At 47.1% G+C, this 22347-nt stretch overlaps 1 protein-coding gene across 1 annotated transcript in view; it reads right to left on the bottom strand.

Moving 5' to 3' along the window:
* The window catches only part of LOC142558070 (uncharacterized), a 31819-nt gene extending 10122 nt beyond the window's left edge, over positions 1–21697 (bottom strand). Inside the window, exons 1-3 of the mRNA XM_075670233.1 lie at positions 21540–21697; positions 15421–15559; positions 4753–4886 (exon numbers count right to left, since the gene is read on the bottom strand). Coding sequence (XP_075526348.1) covers positions 4753–4886; positions 15421–15559; positions 21540–21612 — 346 coding nt within the window. The 5' untranslated portion in view covers positions 21613–21697. The remainder of the gene's footprint in view (positions 1–4752; positions 4887–15420; positions 15560–21539) is intronic.
* Between the last annotated feature and the right edge of the window lie 650 nt (positions 21698–22347).

The raw sequence follows: 22347 nt of genomic DNA, 5'->3' as shown, positions 1-22347 counted from the left end.
TCAAAAGTTTGCCCAATAAAGTGTTTCGTAACACACAGACTTGCTTCTGCCCGGTTCTTCGCCGTCACGACAACGGTGCATTATGGTTGCGCTGTACATCAACAGAAATTGTCACAAAACAACGTGCACAATAACTCGCAAATTGATCGAAACACAGAACACACAATATGATAATTGGATCAAACACAACATGAACAGAAACAAAGGCAGACAAATAATAAATGTGCCAAGTAATTAACTGAATTAATTATTTTGTACATTTGGGCGCGCTTCATCTACCTGACAGAACACGCCTAAAATTCTATTTCAGCTTCATCCAGTGAATTTAAGATCCGCCGTGGTTGCTCAGTGGCTATGGTGTTAGGCTGCTGCGGACATTCCAATCTCCTAATGGAACAAAAGGCTCCGGCTACTGGTGTGTTAGGTTGTCCATGTCTGTAGTAGTAAAATGAGTATGGAGTGGAATGTACAGAGAACAAATGGTGATGGTTTATGTGATAGAACAGCCTCAAAAGAGGTATTCAATTGAATACTGCGGGTAGGAGTGCTGCCCTACACGACTATGCATGGCGACTCCTCCCGACAAACGGCTAGAGTGTTTACGGTTCTTTCGGACAACAGCAAAAACTTTAATCGGACCCTACTTGTTTGTTGAAGACACAATGCCACCGGCGAGAACTCATTTATGATGCATTTTATGTCAACTCGATTATGGACCAGGCTTCTAGAATTCCAATGGATGATGAAAGCCGTTGTAAAGCAAAAAACTGTTTTCTTGTGTGTGTGAGCTAGAAAGTGATAGGTGACATGTGATGAAATGGTCGCTATTCTAATCCGGGTAGTAATTGATCAAGTTACCTATCCCTTTTTTGGCGCAGTTACAAAAAGTTTGTCCTTCTTAGTGCGCTACAGGGAGCGCTGCTCTTTTGGCGTCGAAGACGCCGTGGTTTTTGGATCGGCCGCCATGGCCTTCTCCTAGGCGCTGGAGGATCGAGGACTAAGCGTTGAGACGCACGTCTCAGGCCTTGGAGTTCAATTAAATTTTGGGCCCTGCGACACAGCTGTCTGTGGGCCCGCCTTGGATGACTATGGAGCAGCACCGACCGCTGCCACCAAGGACGCGGATGGAGTTACTACGGGGCCACTGAGTGTGACCCCTGTAGACCCCTGAAACTTATGTGGTGCTGCCCCCTGTGGCGCCACACTGGCATAGCCGGTTTGAGGTAAGGGAAAGAGCGTATTCCTTGCTTCATAGAAAGAGGTCTTCTCCTTCACCATGAGTGTAATTACCTCTTTCTCTTTCCTCCAGAAAGGACAAGATCGCTGACTAGCTGCATGGTTTCTTTTGCAGTTTGCGCAATGTGGAGCAGCATTGCAGTTGTCGGAGGGGTCATTATTGGCACTGCACTGTGGACTTGTTGCCTTACCTCTACATGTTTGTGACGCATGCCCGAACCTCTAGAAGTTGAAGCACCGTCTCAGGTTCGGCATGTATGACTTAGCGTAGATCTTTACATACCTTTCATCGAGCGAACTAGGGAGAACCGCCGTGACAAAAGTAAGCACAACATGTTCGGTTAGAATTTGTTCGTCGGTTTTCCTAGTTGTTATTCTCTGAAGTTTGGTTAAATTTATCCTTGAAAACCCTCGAGGAGCTCTTCGTCACCCAAGTTTAGGTAGCCTTCTTCAGAGATCACGCCTCTGCTCGTGTTTAGTGATCGGCGTGGTGCGATGGGGACTCTGATGTCACCATTGCTGGTGAGACCTGATAGATTTCGCGATTGTTCTTTCTTTGTGAGTTCAAAGAGAATGTCTACGTTTGTCATCTTAGAGGTTGTAGTCTTCTCTTATTTTTTCTTTGAGGCATTTCGCCACCATGAAAGGGGAGAGCTGTCGCACTGGGGTGGTTCCTTCGCTATCTAAAGCATGATAACTTAAGGTACCTGGGTTTACTCAGAATGTGAATTCAAAAGGTACTTCGGTGCGGCCTTTTTCCGGAGGCCGATCTGGGAGAGGGGAGGATTCTTTTCCCATAATATGCTTCCAATATTCGGTGGGGGTGGTAGCCACCTACCACCGAGCACTACACTGGGACGTTACAAGGTTTGGAGGATACCTGCCGACGCCAGCTTTGCACCGCCGCTATAACGTAATATATATACCGAAGACTGGATATACAATACAAGGTCAATTCTTTCCACCTGGAAATACGGGAATGATGAGAAACGAATAGGAAACTGAAAAGCAGGATGTGAAATACAGGAAGAAAAGAGAAAGAAGCAGCCATGCATGGCTTTGTAAAAACCACGCACGGTTAAGCGCGAGGGGGTCCAACTCTCGTGTGCTCGAGTCCGCGGTGTTGCAACACACCAAACGCCTGCTGACGCAGACGCCCCTGCGGGGCGGGGACATTGTCACCGGCGGTGTTCGTGTTTTCTTTGATCGTCCATGGTCTCTTGGGGCTTGGTCCTCAACTTGAACGCGCAGTTAATTTCACCTACGTTTTATTTAGCTTCGTAGTTTGTTGACTCGATGTGGTTCTTACTAATAGAGAGCCCAGCCCCTCTGTTCGCCTTAGTCTCGTTCGTTTCCTATCCCTCGTAGTACAACATGAGAGACGCCACGCGGTGCGTGTGCTCATAATGGCGCACCCGGCTGAACGCATGTCGACAAGACGTGTCAAGTGCGCTGTTGAAGCACCTGATCAAAGAACAAGAAACGAATAAATAGAAAAGGACGAATGGCTATGACAAAATGCTTTTTTTATGTGCACCGGGGAAAATGCAGCAGATGATAGAGAAGCAGCCTCTCGTATAAACGCTTTTGTGAATTCCTCCTTGCTGATTCAGTAGAAAATTTTGAGTGCCAGTTGTTGAGAAATCGAGCCGTGAAACGCACCTGCTGTACCTCACGACGCACCGTACAAAATATTGGACTGTGACGTAAACAATATTGTACTGTGAACCACCTTTGCAATTTGGTACGTACTAACCAATGCTTTTATTCCATCAACGATAACATGTTTCGAGCTCCCCGCGCTTATGCTGGAATTTGAAAACAAGGAGGCATTCGCTTTTGTACGCATCAATCAATAATAACACGCTTTGCAACTTTGCCTGCCTGGTTTTTCTCTAAAAAAATTACAAAAAGCAGCTGTCATGTGCGCACCTCGTCATTGGAGGAAAGAGTTCACGCAGACAAATTGACTGGTCGCGCTGCCTCTCTGAAACACAAATACCTGACGAACCATGTAAACAACAAATCTAAATGTTTTATCAACCCACTCAGGCCGAATTTCTCAATATTGCTCCGATGTACCCCTGAGAAAAAAGCAGCTGGTAAGCGCTAAATCTCTCTCACGAAAGTCGTATGACCGTTGTTAAGAACGGCCAGCTGCATTGCAAGTTTGCTACCCAGTTACGAATATGGCGGCAACATTCCGCGAGCGTACCTCTAGCCTCCAACCTCTAGCCACAGCGTGACTAAATCGACTTTGTGTCGGGGAATAATACGCGCATCCTCCACTCTCCGTCGCTTCAGCTAGGATGCGTTCGATGAAGCAGGCTTTGTGCTGAAACCACCGCCAACCTCTAGCCTCATCGCCGTTGTGACGGAATGAGTTCGGCGGGCCAACTATTGTTACCGAACTCCCCAACGCGGACCTGATCTGCTACGGGTGCGCGATGCCGCGGGAACGCCGCTTTGCGCTCCTTCCCACGCACCGACCAAGACGCAAGACAACGCGCTACCCGGAACGGCTCCGAGTTCTATGAAATTCGTGTGGTGTCGGTTTCGGACCGTAAACACGTGTGTGTGTGTGCATGTGTGTGTGTAAACCGTCTTGCGGAGAGGCGACTAGTTTGCGATGACTAAACGAACGTTCGCATCACCTTGTATTGCGGAAGGACCGAGTGTTTAAAAACTGCTGTTGTGCGGATGCTCGACACACTTTTTCTTAAGCAGTCATGTTGGACTGAGACTCTCTCTCAAGCAGTCATCTTAGGCTGATGTACTTTCTCAAACAGTTATGTTAGACTGATATAAATACTGTAAATAAACCCATATTCCTCGTTCTCGATGAGAAGCAGTCCTTCCCTTCATCAACGTCCTCAGCGTGGATAAGTTGGACGACGGCATGGGCCAGCTACCTTCGAATTCATGCCGGACTCCAATCTTGACAACGGATCACGAGCTATGGGATTGAGCCCCCAATCCTGACACCATTAGCGGCATGTTGTGCACCTGGATTGTACCTGTAGTGTATAACACTTTTAATGTCATTTCATAATGCCCCCGTCTGTCGTGACGTTTTATATATCTTTACTGCACCTGCAGTGCTTCGCTTCTTCTTTAATTTATAATGTGTCAAATTACATTGCGTCTTCTTATAACGCGCGTTTTCTGCCCCCGAGATATCTGATACATTTTCATGTTACTCATGTTAAAAGAAGTAGCCGGCAACATCTGCTGGTATAGACATGTCCCTATTTTTTCATGTTAATGAAAAAAAAGAATGCTGTACACTACAAAGTCTTGCGCAGTATCGTGATTAAGATGTTCCTCTCAGTTCCAATAAATGGTGTCCGAAACATGGCAGCCATGACGTCACCACCATTTTTTAACCACTCGCAGTGCGGCAGGCTCATGTATTAGTTTATGTTGCTTATGATTGGAGGAGGGGACAGTTTGCATGTCTATTTTTTGCCCTATAGCCCTGTTGAAGGTGGCCGTTCGTAATGCAGGGTTCCTTACCTTGGAGAGATTCTTGTTTGCAAACGATGTCTCTGGTGGCCTTGTAACCTTCTTCAGACCGCGCGAACTGGTCCCTGAAGCTTTGGGGGCAATGGGCGATGCTAAGCTGACAAGTTGACTCTGGCGTGAAGAAGCTGTTAAGAAGAACCAGGAAAGAGAGTAAGAAAACACCTGAAGTGAGAAGAAATGAAGTTGAGAGTTCCTTACATATACGGCAATTAGGTGAGGAGGCCTAGTGAACTGTAAAGTTTTCTGAAGGCAGAGCTGTCATATAAAGTCCGCGTTTGTCATCCTGCAATTCCTGTCGTAAAATAGCTGTTTTGCTCATTTCTTCTGCCCTGTCAACAGTTTGAGCAAGGAAAAATGCGTGAAGCACGCAAAATATAGTTCCAATCCACAAATCTTGTTCGCTTTCTTAATTTTGCACCCAAGTTGCAAAAAAAAAAGAAATAAAGGCTCTGGCAGAACCCATCTCACGGTGACTGTCGAGGTTAATGCGATTAGCATTGAGGCAATGCAGAGAGACACGGTACTGCCGAATTGTTTAGGAATTGCAATGGTAATTCTGATATTTCTACTGCTTCTGGTACATGCGGTGTACTCCGTCTCCAGGATCGGCCCCCTAGGATATGACACTCGTTCGCTAAGACAAGCCATGATCATGGCACGACGACGACTGTATGACGACGATGGAATGACGTTGATGGAATGATGTGCATGGAATGGCGAAGGTAGTATGACGAAGATGGCATGACGGCCGTTGAATGACGATTCTGAAATGACGGCGATATATGACGACCACAGCGTGACAGCGACCGCATGAGTACAACGGTATGAAGACTATAGTTTATGACGAGGATAGCGTGACCACTGTACGAAGGTAACGGAGTGAGGACGAGGGTGCGAAGAGAATCTGATGAAGAATCTGGAATGATGACGATGGAATTCATGACTACGACGGTATTACAAAGACGGTATGGTAACGAATGCATGACGATGACTGTATGACGAAGACGCAATTAGAACGATGGCATGACAATAGCGGAGCCACCTTGACCGAATGGCGACAGTATGATTATGATTGAATTACGTCGATGAAACAACGAAGGCGGTATGACGACGAAGGCACGACGAAAATGGGATGACATTTCTCCAATGATCACGATGATGCGATCAAAGCGTGCTGACGATGGCATGCAGACAATGGGATGACGATGGCTGTATGACACCAATGACGTGACGAGAGTAAGATGAGGAAGCTCGAAGACAACGACGGAATGACCCCAACTGTGTCACGACCAGGAGTACATGACTAGTGGCCAAAGCTGGTAGAGAATTTGAATCAGTGGGTCGGCGTTGGAGGCTAGGTAGGTACGCTGTCTGAAGTAGGCAAAGAATGTTAATCGCATTAAAAAATAATTTCCTGAAGAATCGCGCCGAACGTTTCTGGTTTGTATGTTTCTAATGATTTCTGTTGCCAGTCATTTATTGAACATTTATAACAATTTATTTAGAATTTTTTCGTCCGCGTTCCTTAACCAGTAGTTCTAACGTAATGACTATAGAGGCCGAATCATAGGCAAATACCTATTTCTTCCGGACCATCAGGACCGCCCCCTTTTGTTGTAAGAGCACGAAATATGAGTTAAGGAGTGCTGCAGCACTGACGTTAGTTTGGCTTCAATGCCTATTTCTCCCCTTCGGGCCTATCTATGCCTATTTTTGCTTTTAGCTACTGAAAACGCTTCTCGGGCGCGTTTTCTGTTTTGAAACCACATCGAGTTGTTTTCTCCACAAGAGCTGGCAGCGGGGGCAGATGTTGTTGCTAATGGCAACACATATCGCTCTGCGACCTAACAAAGAAGCGCTTGCGTAGTCAACAGCAGTTGAGCATTTTATGGCCTCCCACCATCTTGCCTGGGGAAAGGAAGAAGAAGAAGCCGAGGTGCGGACGTCCCTCGCATCGGCTCCGTCGTTCTTGAATGTTTGTGCAGCCTTCTTTGCCACCATCACGGATTCAAGCACATCACTGGATTTGTGAAGTCACCGGGAATTTGCGGACACCTTTCTTTAAGGTGGGACTTTCATTTTTGGACTGTTACTGGCCTTTCTTGGTGCAAGACCCGAGTAGGCCTACTGGCCCCGCCGTGCCGCGATGGCGGAAACGCGCATGGAAGATGAAGACGCTACCGGATTAGAAGAGAATGAGGAAGATCTAGGTTGGCAAATTGTGACAAGCCGAAAATTTCGCTCCACCACAAGGATTACTGGCGATGGGAAAACATCGCCGCAGAGCCAGCGAGAGCAAGGCAACAGCAGCAAGAACAAGGGACCTACAACCACTATGTTCAAAAACCGGATTGTCAAGGCATCAAGGATGCCCCAATTGCCCGAGGAGCACAGCAAAATCATCATCCGCCCACGAGGAGGTCTCAACTTGAGCAAAGTGAGCACCACAGCGATAGGCGTGGCGGTTATTGAAGCATCGGGCCTGACTCCGCAACAAGCCCGAGAGGATGTCGTTTGCCCTAACTTCACGCAAAACATCGTGGTGGTTAGTACACCAGATCCCAGCCATGCTGCCAGGTATGTGCGAATCAGGTCAATCATTATAGTGGAAACCGAATACGAAGTGAACGCCTACGAGACAGCTCCGCATACCACGTGTAAAGGAGTGATTCGGAGAGTTGACCTCAGAGACAATCAGGCCACGATAACGAAGAACATTGTGCATGACTTTAACCCACTGGCATTGGCAGCCAAACGTATTAAATCCACGGGTTCGGTTATTGTTCTGTTTGATGGGCTCAAGGTACCCAATTATGTAAGATACGGGTCGACCCTCGTCAAGTGCTACCTGTATAGGAAGCAGTTTGATGTCTGCTATGCCTGCGGAAAGATTGGACATCGATCAGATGTATGTCCAACACCGGACGTGGTACAGTGCAGAGGATGTGGAACTAAAAACCCGGAGGACAATCACATGTGTGTGCCTAAGTGCAAATTCTGTGGAGGGGACCACCCAACTGGGGACAAGACTTGCCGACAGCGGTACCAAATTCCATACGTGGTACGAGTTCGACGACGAGAACGCAACAGATCTGCATCGGAGGCGACATCAGCACAGCTGCAATGGGATGCCCAAACGGGCACCAGGGGGCGCACGTGCTCAAGGAGCCCCACACGGTCAAGACGCCGCTCGCCGTCGAAGGGCAGAAGCCGCTCCAGATCACGCGAAGTGCAGGTGCGCTTCGAAGGAGGAGGGCAGACGCCTGGCGACAAGACGACATCTGGAACAACCTGGGCCGACAAAGTGAAAGGTACTGTGAGGGCTGCGGAGAGCGGTGCGGAGCGGCTGGTCGGAGATAATGATGCCAGGGTAGAACAGCTAATTAAAGAAGTACCGTATCTGAGAAAGGCAAATGAAGAACTTACTAAGCAGGTTGCAGAACTTCGCAAGAACTCGCAGACTAACTCCACAAAAGTAGCAATAGCCAAACCGGTGAATAATGACAACAGCCAGGATGAAGAAAACACACCAGCTCCAAAGAAGCGGGCAATAAGCCCAGTAGAAACGACAGTGTGCTCTGCTTTGGAAGAGATCAAGGAGGCGATTAAACAACTTAGAGATGCCATAGATAAAACTACCTTCAAAGTTGATAAGTTATGGAAATGGAGACTGACGGCTGAAAAGAGGCTCACCAAAGTAGAAGCACAGGGCGATGACGACGAATACCTACCCTCAGAAGCAGAAAGCGTCAGATCGCTCCCTAGCGTGTCGGGGGGTTCTACGAAGCGTACTCTAGCGGGTAGCAGTAAGGCGGGTTCTATAAGCAATGGCTAGCAGGGGGAGCTTTACCGTGTGGCAATGGAATTGCCGAGGATTTTATCACAAAAAAGCACCTCTTATGCAGTTAATAAAAGCCTCTCCAGACAAACCGAAAATAATTATGCTGCAGGAAACCTTGGCGGATGAGATCAGCCTATCCGGATACAAAGCGACATGCAGGGGCAAAGAGCCGGGTAGGGGGCTAGCCACGCTCGTAGATAAGAAAATACCTTACATAGAACATGATTTGCGCCTTGGACTAAACAAATTAGAATACTTACTAGTGGAAATAATTTTGAAAAGGAATAGAAGCAAACCGCAAAGCCTCTTTTGTCTTAATGTTTATAGCAGCCCTAGCGACATGAAACAGAGTTTCAGGGCACTTCTTAATAAGACTATGGCTGTTACTAAGCACGCTCCACTCATTATTGGAGGGGATTTCAACGCCCCACATCAAACCTGGGGATATCGCTGGAATACTAAGAAAGGGGATGGACTCTGGCACCTAGCTACAGATCTTAATCTCTCCCTCATCACAGACCCAGCTTATCCCACTAGGTGTGGTACATCTACATGCAGGGACTCCACCCCAGACCTTACTTTTGTATCAAACTTAGCGAACGCTGGCTGGAATAACTCCAATATTGACCTGGGTAGTGATCATTACATATTACAAATACTATTGGAAACACCAAGTAATCAGATAAAGCACTTTAACTACATTGACTGGGATCTTTTTCGGAAAGCAAGGAAAATCAGAGCTGAGACAGAGGAAGGACAAAAGAAAACACTCCAAACTTGGACCACTCAGCTCAGGGAAGATGTAAAGGCGGCAACGAAGGATATTACCACAGAGGAGGATATCGAAATCATGGACAGTAGGCTGGCGCACTTGATTGAAGCGAAACAATCTATGTTAAATAGATGGAAAACGCAACGGCTGAACAGGAGACTCAGGAAGCGCATAGCATTGTTGAATAGGGAGATTGAAGAACACTCCAGAAATTTACAGAAACAACAATGGGATGAGCTTTGTAATTCCATAGATGGTCGAATCAGACGTGGTGGGAATTGGAACTTACTTAGACATTTGCTTCATGAGAACGACACGAAATCTAATAGGAGAACAGCAGTAGCACGACTCGTCCATCGTGAGAGTCAGGACACAACGGAGGAGGCCATTCTGGATCGGCTCGCAGCTAAGTATTTACCACTTAAGGATAGCGATGAGAGTACAGACCTGCCTGAATATACAGGGGAAGAGTGTGAGCCAATGGATCAAGACTTCACAGAAAGCGAAGTTCGTGCAGCCCTGTACGACCTCAACAGTAGATCTGCTGCCGGTCCAGATGGCATTTCCAATAGGCTGTTGAAAAATTTGGACGATCATTCCATAAAATATTTAACAGGGTATTTCAACGAACTCTGGAAAAACGGTGATTATCCGAAGGAATGGAGAATTGCTAACACAATTCTTATTCCCAAACCAGGCAAGCAACTCAATCTAGATAACCTAAGACCCATATCATTAACATCATGTCTGGGCAAAACCATGGAGCATGTCATACTCAATAGACTGACTAAGTATGTAGAAAACAGAAATATTCTTCCGCATAACCTGATCGGTTTCCGTCCTGGACTTTCGACTCAAGATGCAATGCTTTTAATCAAGCATCACCTTATTCTTGCTAGCCCGCTACATACGAGAGCTCTTCTAGGCCTAGATGTAGAAAAGGCCTTTGATCGCATCAAGCACAGGGCCATATTGGATATCCTCTCGGAGATGGGATTGGGTAAGCGATTGCACAATATCGTCAAAGCCTTTCTCGGTGGCCGTTCTGCTTGTCTCAGGTTAGGCGAACTCCAATCGACAACCCTGGAACTTGGGAATCGTGGGACACCACAAGGGTCTGTCCTATCTCCCATGTTATTTAATTTGGCAATGTCAAAAGTGGCTCGAGGTCTCGCGCAGATTGAGGGTATCCACTTTGCTATATATGCAGATGATGTAACAATCTGGAGTGCCGAAGGTAATATGGGACAAACAGAGATCAAACTACAGGAAAGCATTTATGTGGTAGAAACAACACTTGAGGGTATGGGACTGAACTGCTCTGCTAAAAAATCAGAACTATTGGTATTACGGAGCAGTAAGCGTGGGCGCAGGCCGAACGGATATATCCCAGAGGAAGAACCCCGCATTGACATATGCGCCAAGAATGGAGAACCAATCAGGCAGGTGGAGACTATTAGAGTGTTAGGACTTCTCCTGCAAGCGAACGGATCTAATTGCAGGATGATAGAATACATCTCTAACAAGTCAGAAGAAGTCATTCGGCTTCTGCGTAGAGTTACCAACAAGCATAAGGGGCTAGGAGAAGACAGTGCCATAAGATTGGTACATGCATTCGCCTTTTGCCACTTCTCGTACGTGGCTGGCATGCTCCAATGGACACAGGCTGATAAGAACAAGCTAAACGCTTTAATCAGACGACTTATAAAGACTGCACTAGGACTTCCCATCAGCACGGCCAATGATAGCTTATTGCGCCTAGGGCTGCATAACACACTAGAGGAGATAGCTGAGGCTCAACAGGCGGCCCACCAGGAGAGACTAATGGGGACACGCCCTGGGAGGGCGCTACTTGAAGAAATTGGCGTAGAAATTAACCACACCAACGAAGGAGAATTATTAACACAATTGCAAGCGGGACTACGGGAAACAATAAAGACGACCCCGTTCCCTAGGAACATGCACCCGACACATAACCTCGAGAGACGGAAGGCAAGGGCGAAGGCACTCCTTCAAGACATAGATCAACATAAGCAGCAGGCGGTGTTCGTTGACGCTGCCTGGGTTAAAAATAAGGATGCGTATACCTCCGTTGTCGTAGACACTCAAGGTAACATACAGGATGCCATCACCGTCTATACCAAGGACCCCACAGTAGCAGAACAAGTAGCAATCGCCTTAGCCATCCGGGCTAATCGGTGGACACATATTTACAGCGACTCTAGAACAGCCATACGCAACTTTACCAACGGATATGTGACACGGATAGCAACAAAATTATTAGAGAAGGTCAAGAGTGAGAGGATCGAAATCCGCTGGTTTCCTGCACATCTGGGGGTGGTGGACGGAGCTCGGACAAACCTCAATGAGGTGGCAAATGAAGCAGCACGAGGACTTTCTAGCCGTGCTCTTCAAGACCGAGCAACTTACACTTCACCCGGGGAACACAGGGATCGATTATTAACATATAACGAAATCACGAAGCATTATTATTTAAGCAGAAGGGAATACCCATTGCCACACGGTAAGCTTTGCAGAGCCCAAGCGGTCACATTACGTTTGCTACAGACAAGAACATACCCAAGTCCATATTTTATTAACAGGATCTATCCGGAGAGGGAAATTCAAACCAACTGTAATAAGTGCAATGGCATCATTACTCTTGACCACATGCTTTGGCAGGGCCCCGCGGTCTTCACAGACCGTGACAAGGAACAAGAATGGTGGCGGCAAATGCTACACAGTGAATCACTCTCTGACCAATTACGGGCAGTCCAGAAGGCCCGCGATGTGGCTGAAGGGCTCGGCCTGACAGTCCCAACGTGGGAGCGGCCCGCGTCAACGTATGGTTGACCTTCAGGACCCAATAAAGTTCTCCATACCATACCATACCATCTTGCCTGACTCCAATTAGCAGTGCCAAAAAACACGAAATGTCTCCTCCTTCGGCAGTCGGCACGCAGCTCCGTGGTATATACTGCAGGATTTGAGAAAGAGGGGGGCAGCATTTCGAGAAAAGTGCGCTGGAGACTGCAGCTTATAAAGATTCTTGACTGTGCAGTGCGCTGTGTGTGCGTTCCTGCAGGCGGAAGCATGTAGAGTCCGCTGGCAGTACTGCAGACTACAGTTATGCGGTCTCTTTTATGCAGCGCCTCTGCTCTTTTGTGGTAGCACAGAGACAACCGGCCAAAGGCGGTTTATATAAAGCAATAAACCTGTCCACTCCCCTCTCTCTCTCCCACGCTTATTTAATTTAAATAAGTATTAGTAAAGAGATGCGTGCTTCTTTGCCTTACTGTGTTGAAAAAAGAGGAGAGAGAGAAACACTGCGCGATGAACAGTCACTGCGTTGTACAAAATGCGGTTAAGGAAGAGTGCTTGCGAGCAGTTCACCAGTAGTGACAGAGCTAACACAACCCAAAACAAGTTTAATGTATCCCACTTGTGTTGCAACAGCCGTTGAAAAAGCTTGCGCAAAATGGAAGTCTCTCCTCAGAGAAACTTAAGGAATTAAATTATCTGGTCTTGCGTGACAAAAGACCTCGGTACGATCATGTTGCACACCGTAGTGTCAGATTCCGGATTAGCTTCGACCACCTGGTGTTCACTAACGTGCGTCCAACGCACGACAAACGGGCAGCTTTTGTATTTCGCCTCCGCCGAAATTGGTGGCGTGCCTTCGGGCTTAGCTGCGCAACGCCATAGTCGCTAAAGCCCCAAGAGTTTTTGTATTTCGGTCCGCTTGACCACTTCGCACTCTGGGATTTTTTAGTGTTCGACTGTACAAGCCTCCAAAATATATGTTTTACTGGCCGGTAAATATATTTTTACGGCCGGTAGAAAGATAATCTAATCAAACCTAACATAACCTAACCTAACCGGAGCGCAACTTTACCGGCCGTGGCGGCGTACGCTACCATGGCCGGTACAGTTGCCGACAGGCGAGCACTCAAGTATCCCAGAATGCAAAGCGGTCAAGCATACCAAAGTACAGAAAACGTTCTATTTACCTCTGCCGATGTACAGCGCTCATTTTCAAGCCTGCAGCAGCTTATACTGAGTTATGAGACCGAATCTTGAACCATTGAACCAAAGAACCAAGATTAGCCATCTAGTTGTTACATTAAAAAAAATTACAAGGACCCGTAAACGCGCATTATTCGGCTCTCATTTTCTTGCTTGAGCATTTGCTAACAACCGAATTTAGCTTTTCTCGCCATCCATTGAGTAGCTCTTCTTGCGTACTTTGTGTTTTTCGGGCTTGCAACAGTTGATACGCCAATGTGAGCAAAATAGCTTGGTTAACAAATACAATACCAGCTTATTGTGTCAGAATGGGCCGGCTGCGGTAGGCAGATTGAAAAATAGAAAAGTGGCCTCTTGTGTGCCTCGCGAAACTCTTTGCAGCGGCGGTTGCAAAATCAGGTCCCTGCTTTTGAGACCTCACAAGTGGGCGCTGCGGCTGCTCCCACGCCATAAAAATGGGCTGCACATATTTCGCACATAAAACAGATTGGATTCGCCAACGTATTATGTGGCCTATTTCGACTCCTATGGCGCGTGAATGAGGCGCCTAGAACCCAAATTTGACGCTTTATTTTTCGGCGTGGCATGAAATTAATGGGGGAGTAAGTGGTCTCAGTTAGGACAAAGCGCTATTAAGACAATGAAATATATTACGTCTCATTTTTTTCATTATATGGTACTTAGGAGATGTCGGCTTTAATTGGCACTGGCTCCTCTTTTTCACATACAAATATGAAAAAATGAACTTAAATGCATCAAAACTAAAAGCCATCTAAGATACAAAGCAACATATAGCCCATTCACATAGGTACACTAAAGTAAACACAAAGTCTGGTCACATATACCTACACTAATATCAGGGGAGATGAGAAAGCACGTATTGCATTCAAATGAAGGTGCATGAATCCAGGCACTCAAGTGGCCAAAGCCAGGTCAACAAAATCCCATAGAGTGAGCTAATCACAGATAAACACTCTAATCAACAGTTTACGAGATTATTGCAATTGCTCGCTTCTATAAATCTTAGGAGGACCAGTAACGCTCGTCTTTGCAATGAAGGACCTAAGATCTTCCTGAGGCTGAATGGCCTGAGGTCTAAATGCACTAAATCCCTGGCTAAACGTTGTCTGTGTGCGTCGAGTCACGGACATTCTAACAGAACATGATGTACAACCTCATCCGCGTGGCCACAAGTGCATTCCGGACTATCAGCCGTTGAAATTTCTCGTAGAAAGTGTTTTGTATGCGCGGTACCGAGCCGCAGACGGCGAATGAGCGTTTAAAAAGCTATGGTTTTATCCTATGTGGATGGGATTTTAATTTGAACCGGAGGGTGAATGTGAAATAAATATGAAGATTTAGAGCTATGATCGAACCATGTCGCTTAGCAACCACGTGCTGAGATCTACCTTAGTATGTGCCGTAATTCGCCTTGTGTCGAAGGAGGAAGACCGTATGTGACTTTATTAACATGCGCTTGTCCAGCTGCCTTGTCTGCTGCAACATTCCCAGGGATATGGCAGTGGCCACGTGCGATTGTGCGATTCTCTTCGCTTGTTTTTCTGAGTTCCTTTCGTGTCTCGTAAACTAACGCCATATTTTTCAAATTGTGGTCACCATGAAGTGACCACAATGCTGCCTGCGAGTCACAAGGGTGACCCATTGTTTCCCTTTCTGCATTGAATTTATGTATCGTAACAAAGACAATATTGCAAAATGCTCTGCGGTAGCCTACGATGCCGTGCGACTCAGTTTAAACGTCCGCATTCGGTTCCATTCTGGAATGACAAAGGCAGCGGTAGAATGATTTGTTTGACAAGAACAGTCTATATACGCTTGAATACAACCAGGGTATCGAAAGCATGTCTGGTATAACACTAGTTGTTGTGCTGCTAGCATAAACACGTCTAGTTTGCGAATAACCCATCGATTATGGTACCCCGAAACAACACACATAATATTGAGCGCATATAATTTGCTTCAGCAGTGTAGTGCAAAAGAAAAGTCATCTGTCGCATACCTGCAGGCAGAAATGTAAGAAGTCCCGTTGTAGCTCCCATCCGCGTTTGGGAGGAGCTCTTGCCGAAACAGCACCGAGCTGTACTCCCGGTAGCAAATGAACACGTGACCAGCATTGCACACTCCAGGCTCTGGTGGACCTACGAGAACGGCAAAAGAAAAATACTGAGGGAAAGGAAGGGAGAAAAACTAAACGCATCCCGCGTGCTGTGGGTATCGGTTTAAGCGATCCTATCTTCGATGTTTGAGAGGAACGCTATTCTTGTTTAGCGACCATTTGCAGTACAGACCACACGACGAAATTGTACACTTTTGTACTGAAAAACGCCTAACTCAACGCAAGGGTGTGGCGCCCCAACACCGCAGACACTGTCTGACTGAAACCGCAAGTCTCTCGCACACGCTCTAACCACAAAACTGAACTCGACCTGCGCGATGTATTTCTCAAAATACGTGTTTTCAATGCCGGTAACAAACAAAACTCAGCGATAAAATGAAGGACAAAGATAGTAGTGCACGATTAAAAAAAATGGATTAGTACAACTTTCTGTGTGCATTGAAAGCAAATAAGCCAGGCCACGTTTCAGAACGTCTGCAGCAAAATTTTCTTGCGTTGATCCTATAGCAAACTGGTTTGGAAACAAGAAACAGTTTAGGCCTCCTTTTTCACTAGATGTGAAGTTATTGCAACACTTAGTTCTACCAGGAGGCTGGAAAACATTGCGCAGAAAGGCTTTATGTAAACGACGTCCACCTATGCGTCCACCCATGTGGACGTTCGTCAACATTTTTTTAGAAAACAAACGGCGCTTCCAAGCAAACTGAAAGCCCGTCCGTTGTTGTTTACAAGTCTGCGCTACCTTACGTCTGAGCTTGGGCCCAATAGGGCGAAACTAAACAGCCTGACGTCAGCGCAATATGGCGGCTTGGAGCGTGAACAAGTTTTACGTCAAACGCCCACGGGATTATTCCCGCTACACACTTCATACGAGTCGCAGATCAAATAAAGACATCGAAATGTGTTCTTGAAAGGACAGAGGCAAACACTAATGGTTTGTTGGGTAGATAGAGCAAATGTGCTATTTTGCGACTACCGAGTGGATGTCTGTGTCCACGACGGCGTACACGAATGCTCTATAACAGCGCCTCTGAATTTGATTTTGGTGCCCACAGCTGACAGGTAGCTCACCTTGCTGCTAAATGGGGACAAGACTGCGACGAATACGATAATCCAGAGGTACTCCCCACCCCAAAAAATAGCGCTGATCCCAAATATAATGACCAGAATGTCTAAGGCCCTACATTTACCTAGGAGAAATCACATGAAGACCACTGCAGGAAGCCATAACTCTGGTTGCTCCAAAACGACTCCATAATGTCGCCTTACACATTATATGTTGTGCATCATTGCATTTAGTTGCATCGCAGTTGTTTTGTACAATTTCACGCGGAGCGATGGTTATGATAATAATGATGATGATAATAATAAAAAGTAAGCCCTATTGTGTTTCTCTTTGAAAGCTCTCTTACCTAAGGTAGCAAAAGAGAAAGTATTTGAATGACACTGCGGGAAATAACGAAATTTGTGGGCAAACACATGAATTTTTTCTGATCTACTACTTTAGAAACCCCGTGTTCACGTGGGTGGACACTAATTTCCGTTTGAGCTAAAAGAATGTAAAGAATGATGGTATACATGCGGCATGAATGATCCAAAGGGTACGCGGATGCGCACCTTCCCGATACGGGGGCGGATAACAAGCACTGGCGCGCAAAAGCAGGATGACAAGGTGTAGCCGCTGGAGCGCGAAGAGTTTACGGATCTCTGCGCGAGCGGTTCAGCAGCGGAATTCGAGGCTGGCGGCTCATTCAATAAGCTAACCGTGCGCAGTTCCGGCTGATCTGCGAGCTCTGTCTTTAGATACATGGCGAAGTGCCACGATCCCATCTACAGAATACAAACCACATGATTTTTTTGGTCACTGCATGGTGGCAACGGCTCTCAATATTATCTTGTAAGTTACCGCATAATATTATTATACATGCAAAATTTGTCAGAGCCAACCTAAATAGTGGAGTGTTTTCAGTGACTCCAAGGCACAAGTTGCTTCCTTTCCGCGTTCCGCCGTGGACCCTACGAACAAATAGTTCAAGGAATCCGGGAGCTCCTACATCGCCTCGTCAAGCAAGGACAGGAACGTTTAAGTGGCTCCTTAGATGATATCACACTGTGGCGCAATGGGCAACGAACATGCTGGGGAAGCTGCTCGACCTTCTTATGAAGAGGGCGTGCAGGAATCAATACCGCTGTCAAGAATAGATGCAGCAGCGAAACTTCGAGTGCTTGCGAATGGTGCCACACAATCCTTTTGGAACACATCTAGTTTCAGCACTCTGCATCGACTGGACCCCTGTCGGGTTTCTAATAGTGTTTTTAACTGTGACTGTGTTTTCAAGCATACTGCTATTGTAATTCCCACTTATATACCTTCCTGACAGGGGGTCCCAGAGCAAAAGGCTGCATGGGGGCCAGCTTATTGTGCTCTGGGACCTCCTTCTGTAAACTTACCCATGAATTTTTATTCGTGCAATAAACACTGATTGATTGATTGATTGATTGATTGATTGATTGATTGATTGATTGCTTGATTGATTGATTGATTGATTGATCTTTATATCTATTTACCTATCTATCTATCATCTATATATCTGTCTGTCTGTCTGTCTGTCTGTCTGTCTGTCTGTCTGCCTGTCTGTCTGTCTGTCTGTCTGTCTGTCTGTCTGTCTGTCTGTCTGTCTGTCTGTCTGTCTGTCTGTCTGTCTGTCTGTCTGTCTGTGTTTGTATGCAACCGTGTTCCCAACTACCTGGGCCACTGGGAATTTCGTGGTGGGTAGCACATCAGGCTGCTGTGCTGAGGTAACAGAGTTGGAAAACAACCATCGGAGCAGCTTGGGTCACTGAGTATGGGACAGTGTTTACATACGCGCCGCTCTTCAACGAACCTCTTACACGCTGACATCGGTCACTGTAGATGCAGGACTAGGTAGGTACCATTGTTTGAAGAAACTCTTTCGCGCCAACTTGGAGCATTGGCTATGCGCCACTCGGTCTGTGCTGGTCTCCAATCAACCTCTTTGATGAACCTGTTTGATGATTTGATATCTGGTGAAATCTCGCTGCCTCCTCAACGCGTCGTAGCTTTGGCACAAGTTTATGAGCTCTCCTACGGTACGCGGACTCTGGGCGATCAATACGCGTGAAGAAATGTCATCGGCGATAACCTCCAATAGGTGTCTCGCCTTTTGATTTTCGGACATAGAAGCGTCCGCATGTCTGCACAGGTCTAGAACTTCTTGAACATACCAGTTATCTGTCAGCCGTCTGTTGCGCTCGCTCTCTCCATCACTGCTCGACGCGCAACATGCAGACGGTGGGGCGACAGAAAACTTCAGCGAAACTGGTCTTGAATGCTGACCAGAACTGAAAGGCGGCTTCGTGGTTTTTATACCAGAGCTACGTGAGCCACACCCGCAGCGTAGAAGATGGCGTTACTTAACTTGGAGGTGCCATGCCATCGATTGTGCAAGCTCACCCGTTAGTATGCAGACAGCCAGTCGTTGACGTCATGCTCAACCGTACTGCTGAACAGTGCAAAATCTTTGTGTCGAAGAGCGCCGCGAATGGTGTCGGTGACGTCTGCTGGATAGATTCAGGCACGACGTGGTGGCAGAGTCCAAGACCGGAGTTTCAGGGTGGAAATTTTCTTGAAGACCCGACACGTCAACCCATTTTATAGGTATGCATTCAACAATTCAGCAGGTAGCGTCAAGTGTATGCGGGCAGCCAAGCAATGCAGTGCATGAACAACTAGAAGCACGAGCGTCTCACACTCGCGCCAAGCATTGGCAATCTGGCTGACTCAGTGGCTGCACTGCAGGCATCGAGTAGACGATCTGGCTGGCCTTGTTCATGCACTCTTCTCATTCATTGCAGTTTCTTTGATTGTATCTAACCGTTCTTGCCTCCTACCTCGGTCACCGGGTAGTCAGGGGTCGAATGTTTAGCGCATCCTAATTAGATCCCCGAAATTTATCCGATAAACGGAATCGACTCCACATCATAAGGTTTCCACAAGGACAACAACGGGACGTATTAGTAGGCTGCGCCACAATTAATTGCACTGAGCATGTATCGCTTTTCAGTGGACGCCTTTCACGCCAGCGCCTTAGCGAGATGCACCACGAACACACTGGGTATATGCCGCTATACGCTTCAATAAACCTCTCGCGAACTTGGGTCACTGAGTTTGCGCCACTGAGTGTGCAGCAAGCCAGGGAATAATTATCAGCGTTCGAAAGACGAGAAGCGGCGCGCCACGCTTCTCGTCTCGGAGGCCAAGCGTGGACTTCTCCGCAGTGCCACCAGATGGCGCAGCGCCTACAGAAAGAAGCGCCATATATAGGAGCCTGGTTGCAGCATGACACGTTTCTCAGCATTCGCATGCACCGGCGCGTCACACGCGTCGTAAACCACGCGCAAGCTTTGTGGCGGCAGCGCTAGATGGCACAGAGTGTTCTTAGAGGAGTCCCGCTGCAGTACACACCCCATACATAGCTCGCTCAGACGGTGGCAATGCGGTGTGCCGCTATAATGACTCCATGCTAACGTATTACCGTCGACAGTCATCGCATGATGAGTTCTGCGGCAATTTCTTTTCGTGTCTTTGCTTTATCTCTCCGCTATTCTTTCCGTCTTTCATTTCCCTTTGCCCCAGTACAAGGTAGCAAACCAGAAGCTCTTCATGTTAACTTCCTTGCTTTTCCCACACATTTAGCTCTCTCTCTCTCTCTCTCTCTCTCTCTCTCTCTCTATTAAATCGTGAGACTCGTTACATTACTCAACCTTACGTTGCTCAACATTACTAGCCCCTGAGACTCCTCGCACATTGTAAAGTATACTGGCTTCGGCTTTTCTCAACCTAACTCGGAAGCGATTATGTGAAATATTCGTTCCGGATACAATTGTATGAAAGCGGTTTATCGTGCTTTCACCGTCACCTATCGAGGATATTGTCAGTAATCTTATCCAAGCCATCGCGTCGTTATAGACGCCGAAAAGATCTCGTGAAGTTGGTTTTGAGCAGCGCAAGATGACGTAAGAATGCAAAATGCACCATCAACGTCCCAATCCACGATACGATGTTGCTCACTGTGACAGGCCACAACGAAAAGCGGCTTTTACAAGAAACACGTGGAGGAGCTTATTTTCTCTACGTACGTGAAAATCCCGCCTTCAGCACCTAATATCGGCCCTAAACATCTTTTTTTAATGTGATCAGAATTTTAAACCAAGAAAAAAACAGTTAAGCTTCTCATGTATGCCTTCCTTGGCTTCATTGTTTGTTGATTTTATACGGTTGATACTAAAACCGAACCCTTCCTGTCCCCCTGATTGCTATCCATCATTGTATTATAACATTACAGTAGGACAGGTTCAGTTAAACCCGCCACGCTGACTCGGTGGCTACCGCGTTGTGCAGCTCATAACGAGGTCTTGGGTTCGATTCTCGGTCTCGGCGGCTGCGTCCAGGATTACAGGATTGTCGCCCGCAGCTTTTAACGTTCGAAAGCCGACCTCTTTTACACTGTGTTCAGTATGGGAGGCATCTGATTAGCGCAGCATTTTGTACCTTAAGGCCGCTTATTGTTGAGGAAAGGGGCTTGCGTTGAGGTGAAGCAAAACGCGCATTTTACTCAAGACCTAACTGCCATAAGCCTTTCTCTCTACGAATAAGCAGCTGCGCAGTGATCTTCAGCGCACGGGCCATACCACGTGCCTCAGCGGTTTTCTTTTACTTTCCTCAAAATCCACACAAATTGACTGACTGACGGGAACCAACATCCCGAAGAAGCCCTTGCGGCTAAGAGACGCCGTAATTTATAACTACGGTAAGTCTACGCGTATTACGATAGCCATTAGATGCGACTGGGGATGGGACCCACGGCTACGAATTAATATCGCAAGCAACCGGCTGCTCTGTTAAGAAAAAAAAATGAAACCTTTAGTATTTGCTGTCTTCGCGTGATACGGTATTCTACGAGTGCGCTCGCACAACTCACCTTGAGCGACAGCCAGCAGGGCATGCAGCGCAAGGGCGCACGCGAAGAGCGTCGTCGATGCGTACGATTCCATGGTTCAGATGCGACGACGGCTGCGCACGCACTGTCGATGCGTTCAGTTACACTATCATCCGGACGCGTCCCGGAGCGTCAATATATGTGCGACACTGCCGGCGCCGGTGGCGTCGACATAGAGGCGCCGTTTCCTTTGTCGTCCGTGGCGACGTCACAGGTCGTCGACGGTAGCACGTAGACGTATGCAATCGTGGCAACGTCGTTTCTGTGGGAGCATCACATCTTGTCTTATACCGCGTATTTTTCTTTCCATTGCTGCAGCCCCGTTATCTTTGAGTACGTGCGTGTGCGCACACCTTCGTCATTTGGCAATGTGAGCTCATGAGGTGTGTGCTGCGTCAGCTTTCACCTCGTAATTTCGCCTCGCGGCCCGCATAATTGTTCCGACCCCGACTGTGGCTTTCACGTGTCACGTGGTCTTGACCTGTACCACCGCACGTTCATCTCGCTCGTTTAAGTATCGCTTACGCGAGACATTATGGTATATTAAATTCGGCTGTCATGCACGCCCTTGTGTCACAGTTGCAGTGGTGACGAGGATGCTGACCGTATGTTTTGCATTTACACACGCTTTACATTCTCCCAAAGTTTGTCTTAAGCAACACTTGAAACATGCGTCGCGACATGCGCCTTGAAGTCGTAAACTACCGTGGTTTCGCGGGCGTTCGTATTTTACTTCTCCCTCCTGTTTTATTTCACCCACCGTCGCGCATTTCATCTGTACTAGCATTCC

Source organism: Dermacentor variabilis, chromosome 9, assembly GCF_050947875.1.
Source record: "Dermacentor variabilis isolate Ectoservices chromosome 9, ASM5094787v1, whole genome shotgun sequence".
In the NCBI taxonomy this organism is placed as follows: domain Eukaryota; kingdom Metazoa; phylum Arthropoda; class Arachnida; order Ixodida; family Ixodidae; genus Dermacentor; species Dermacentor variabilis.
This window is presented reverse-complemented; position numbering and strand designations above follow the sequence as displayed.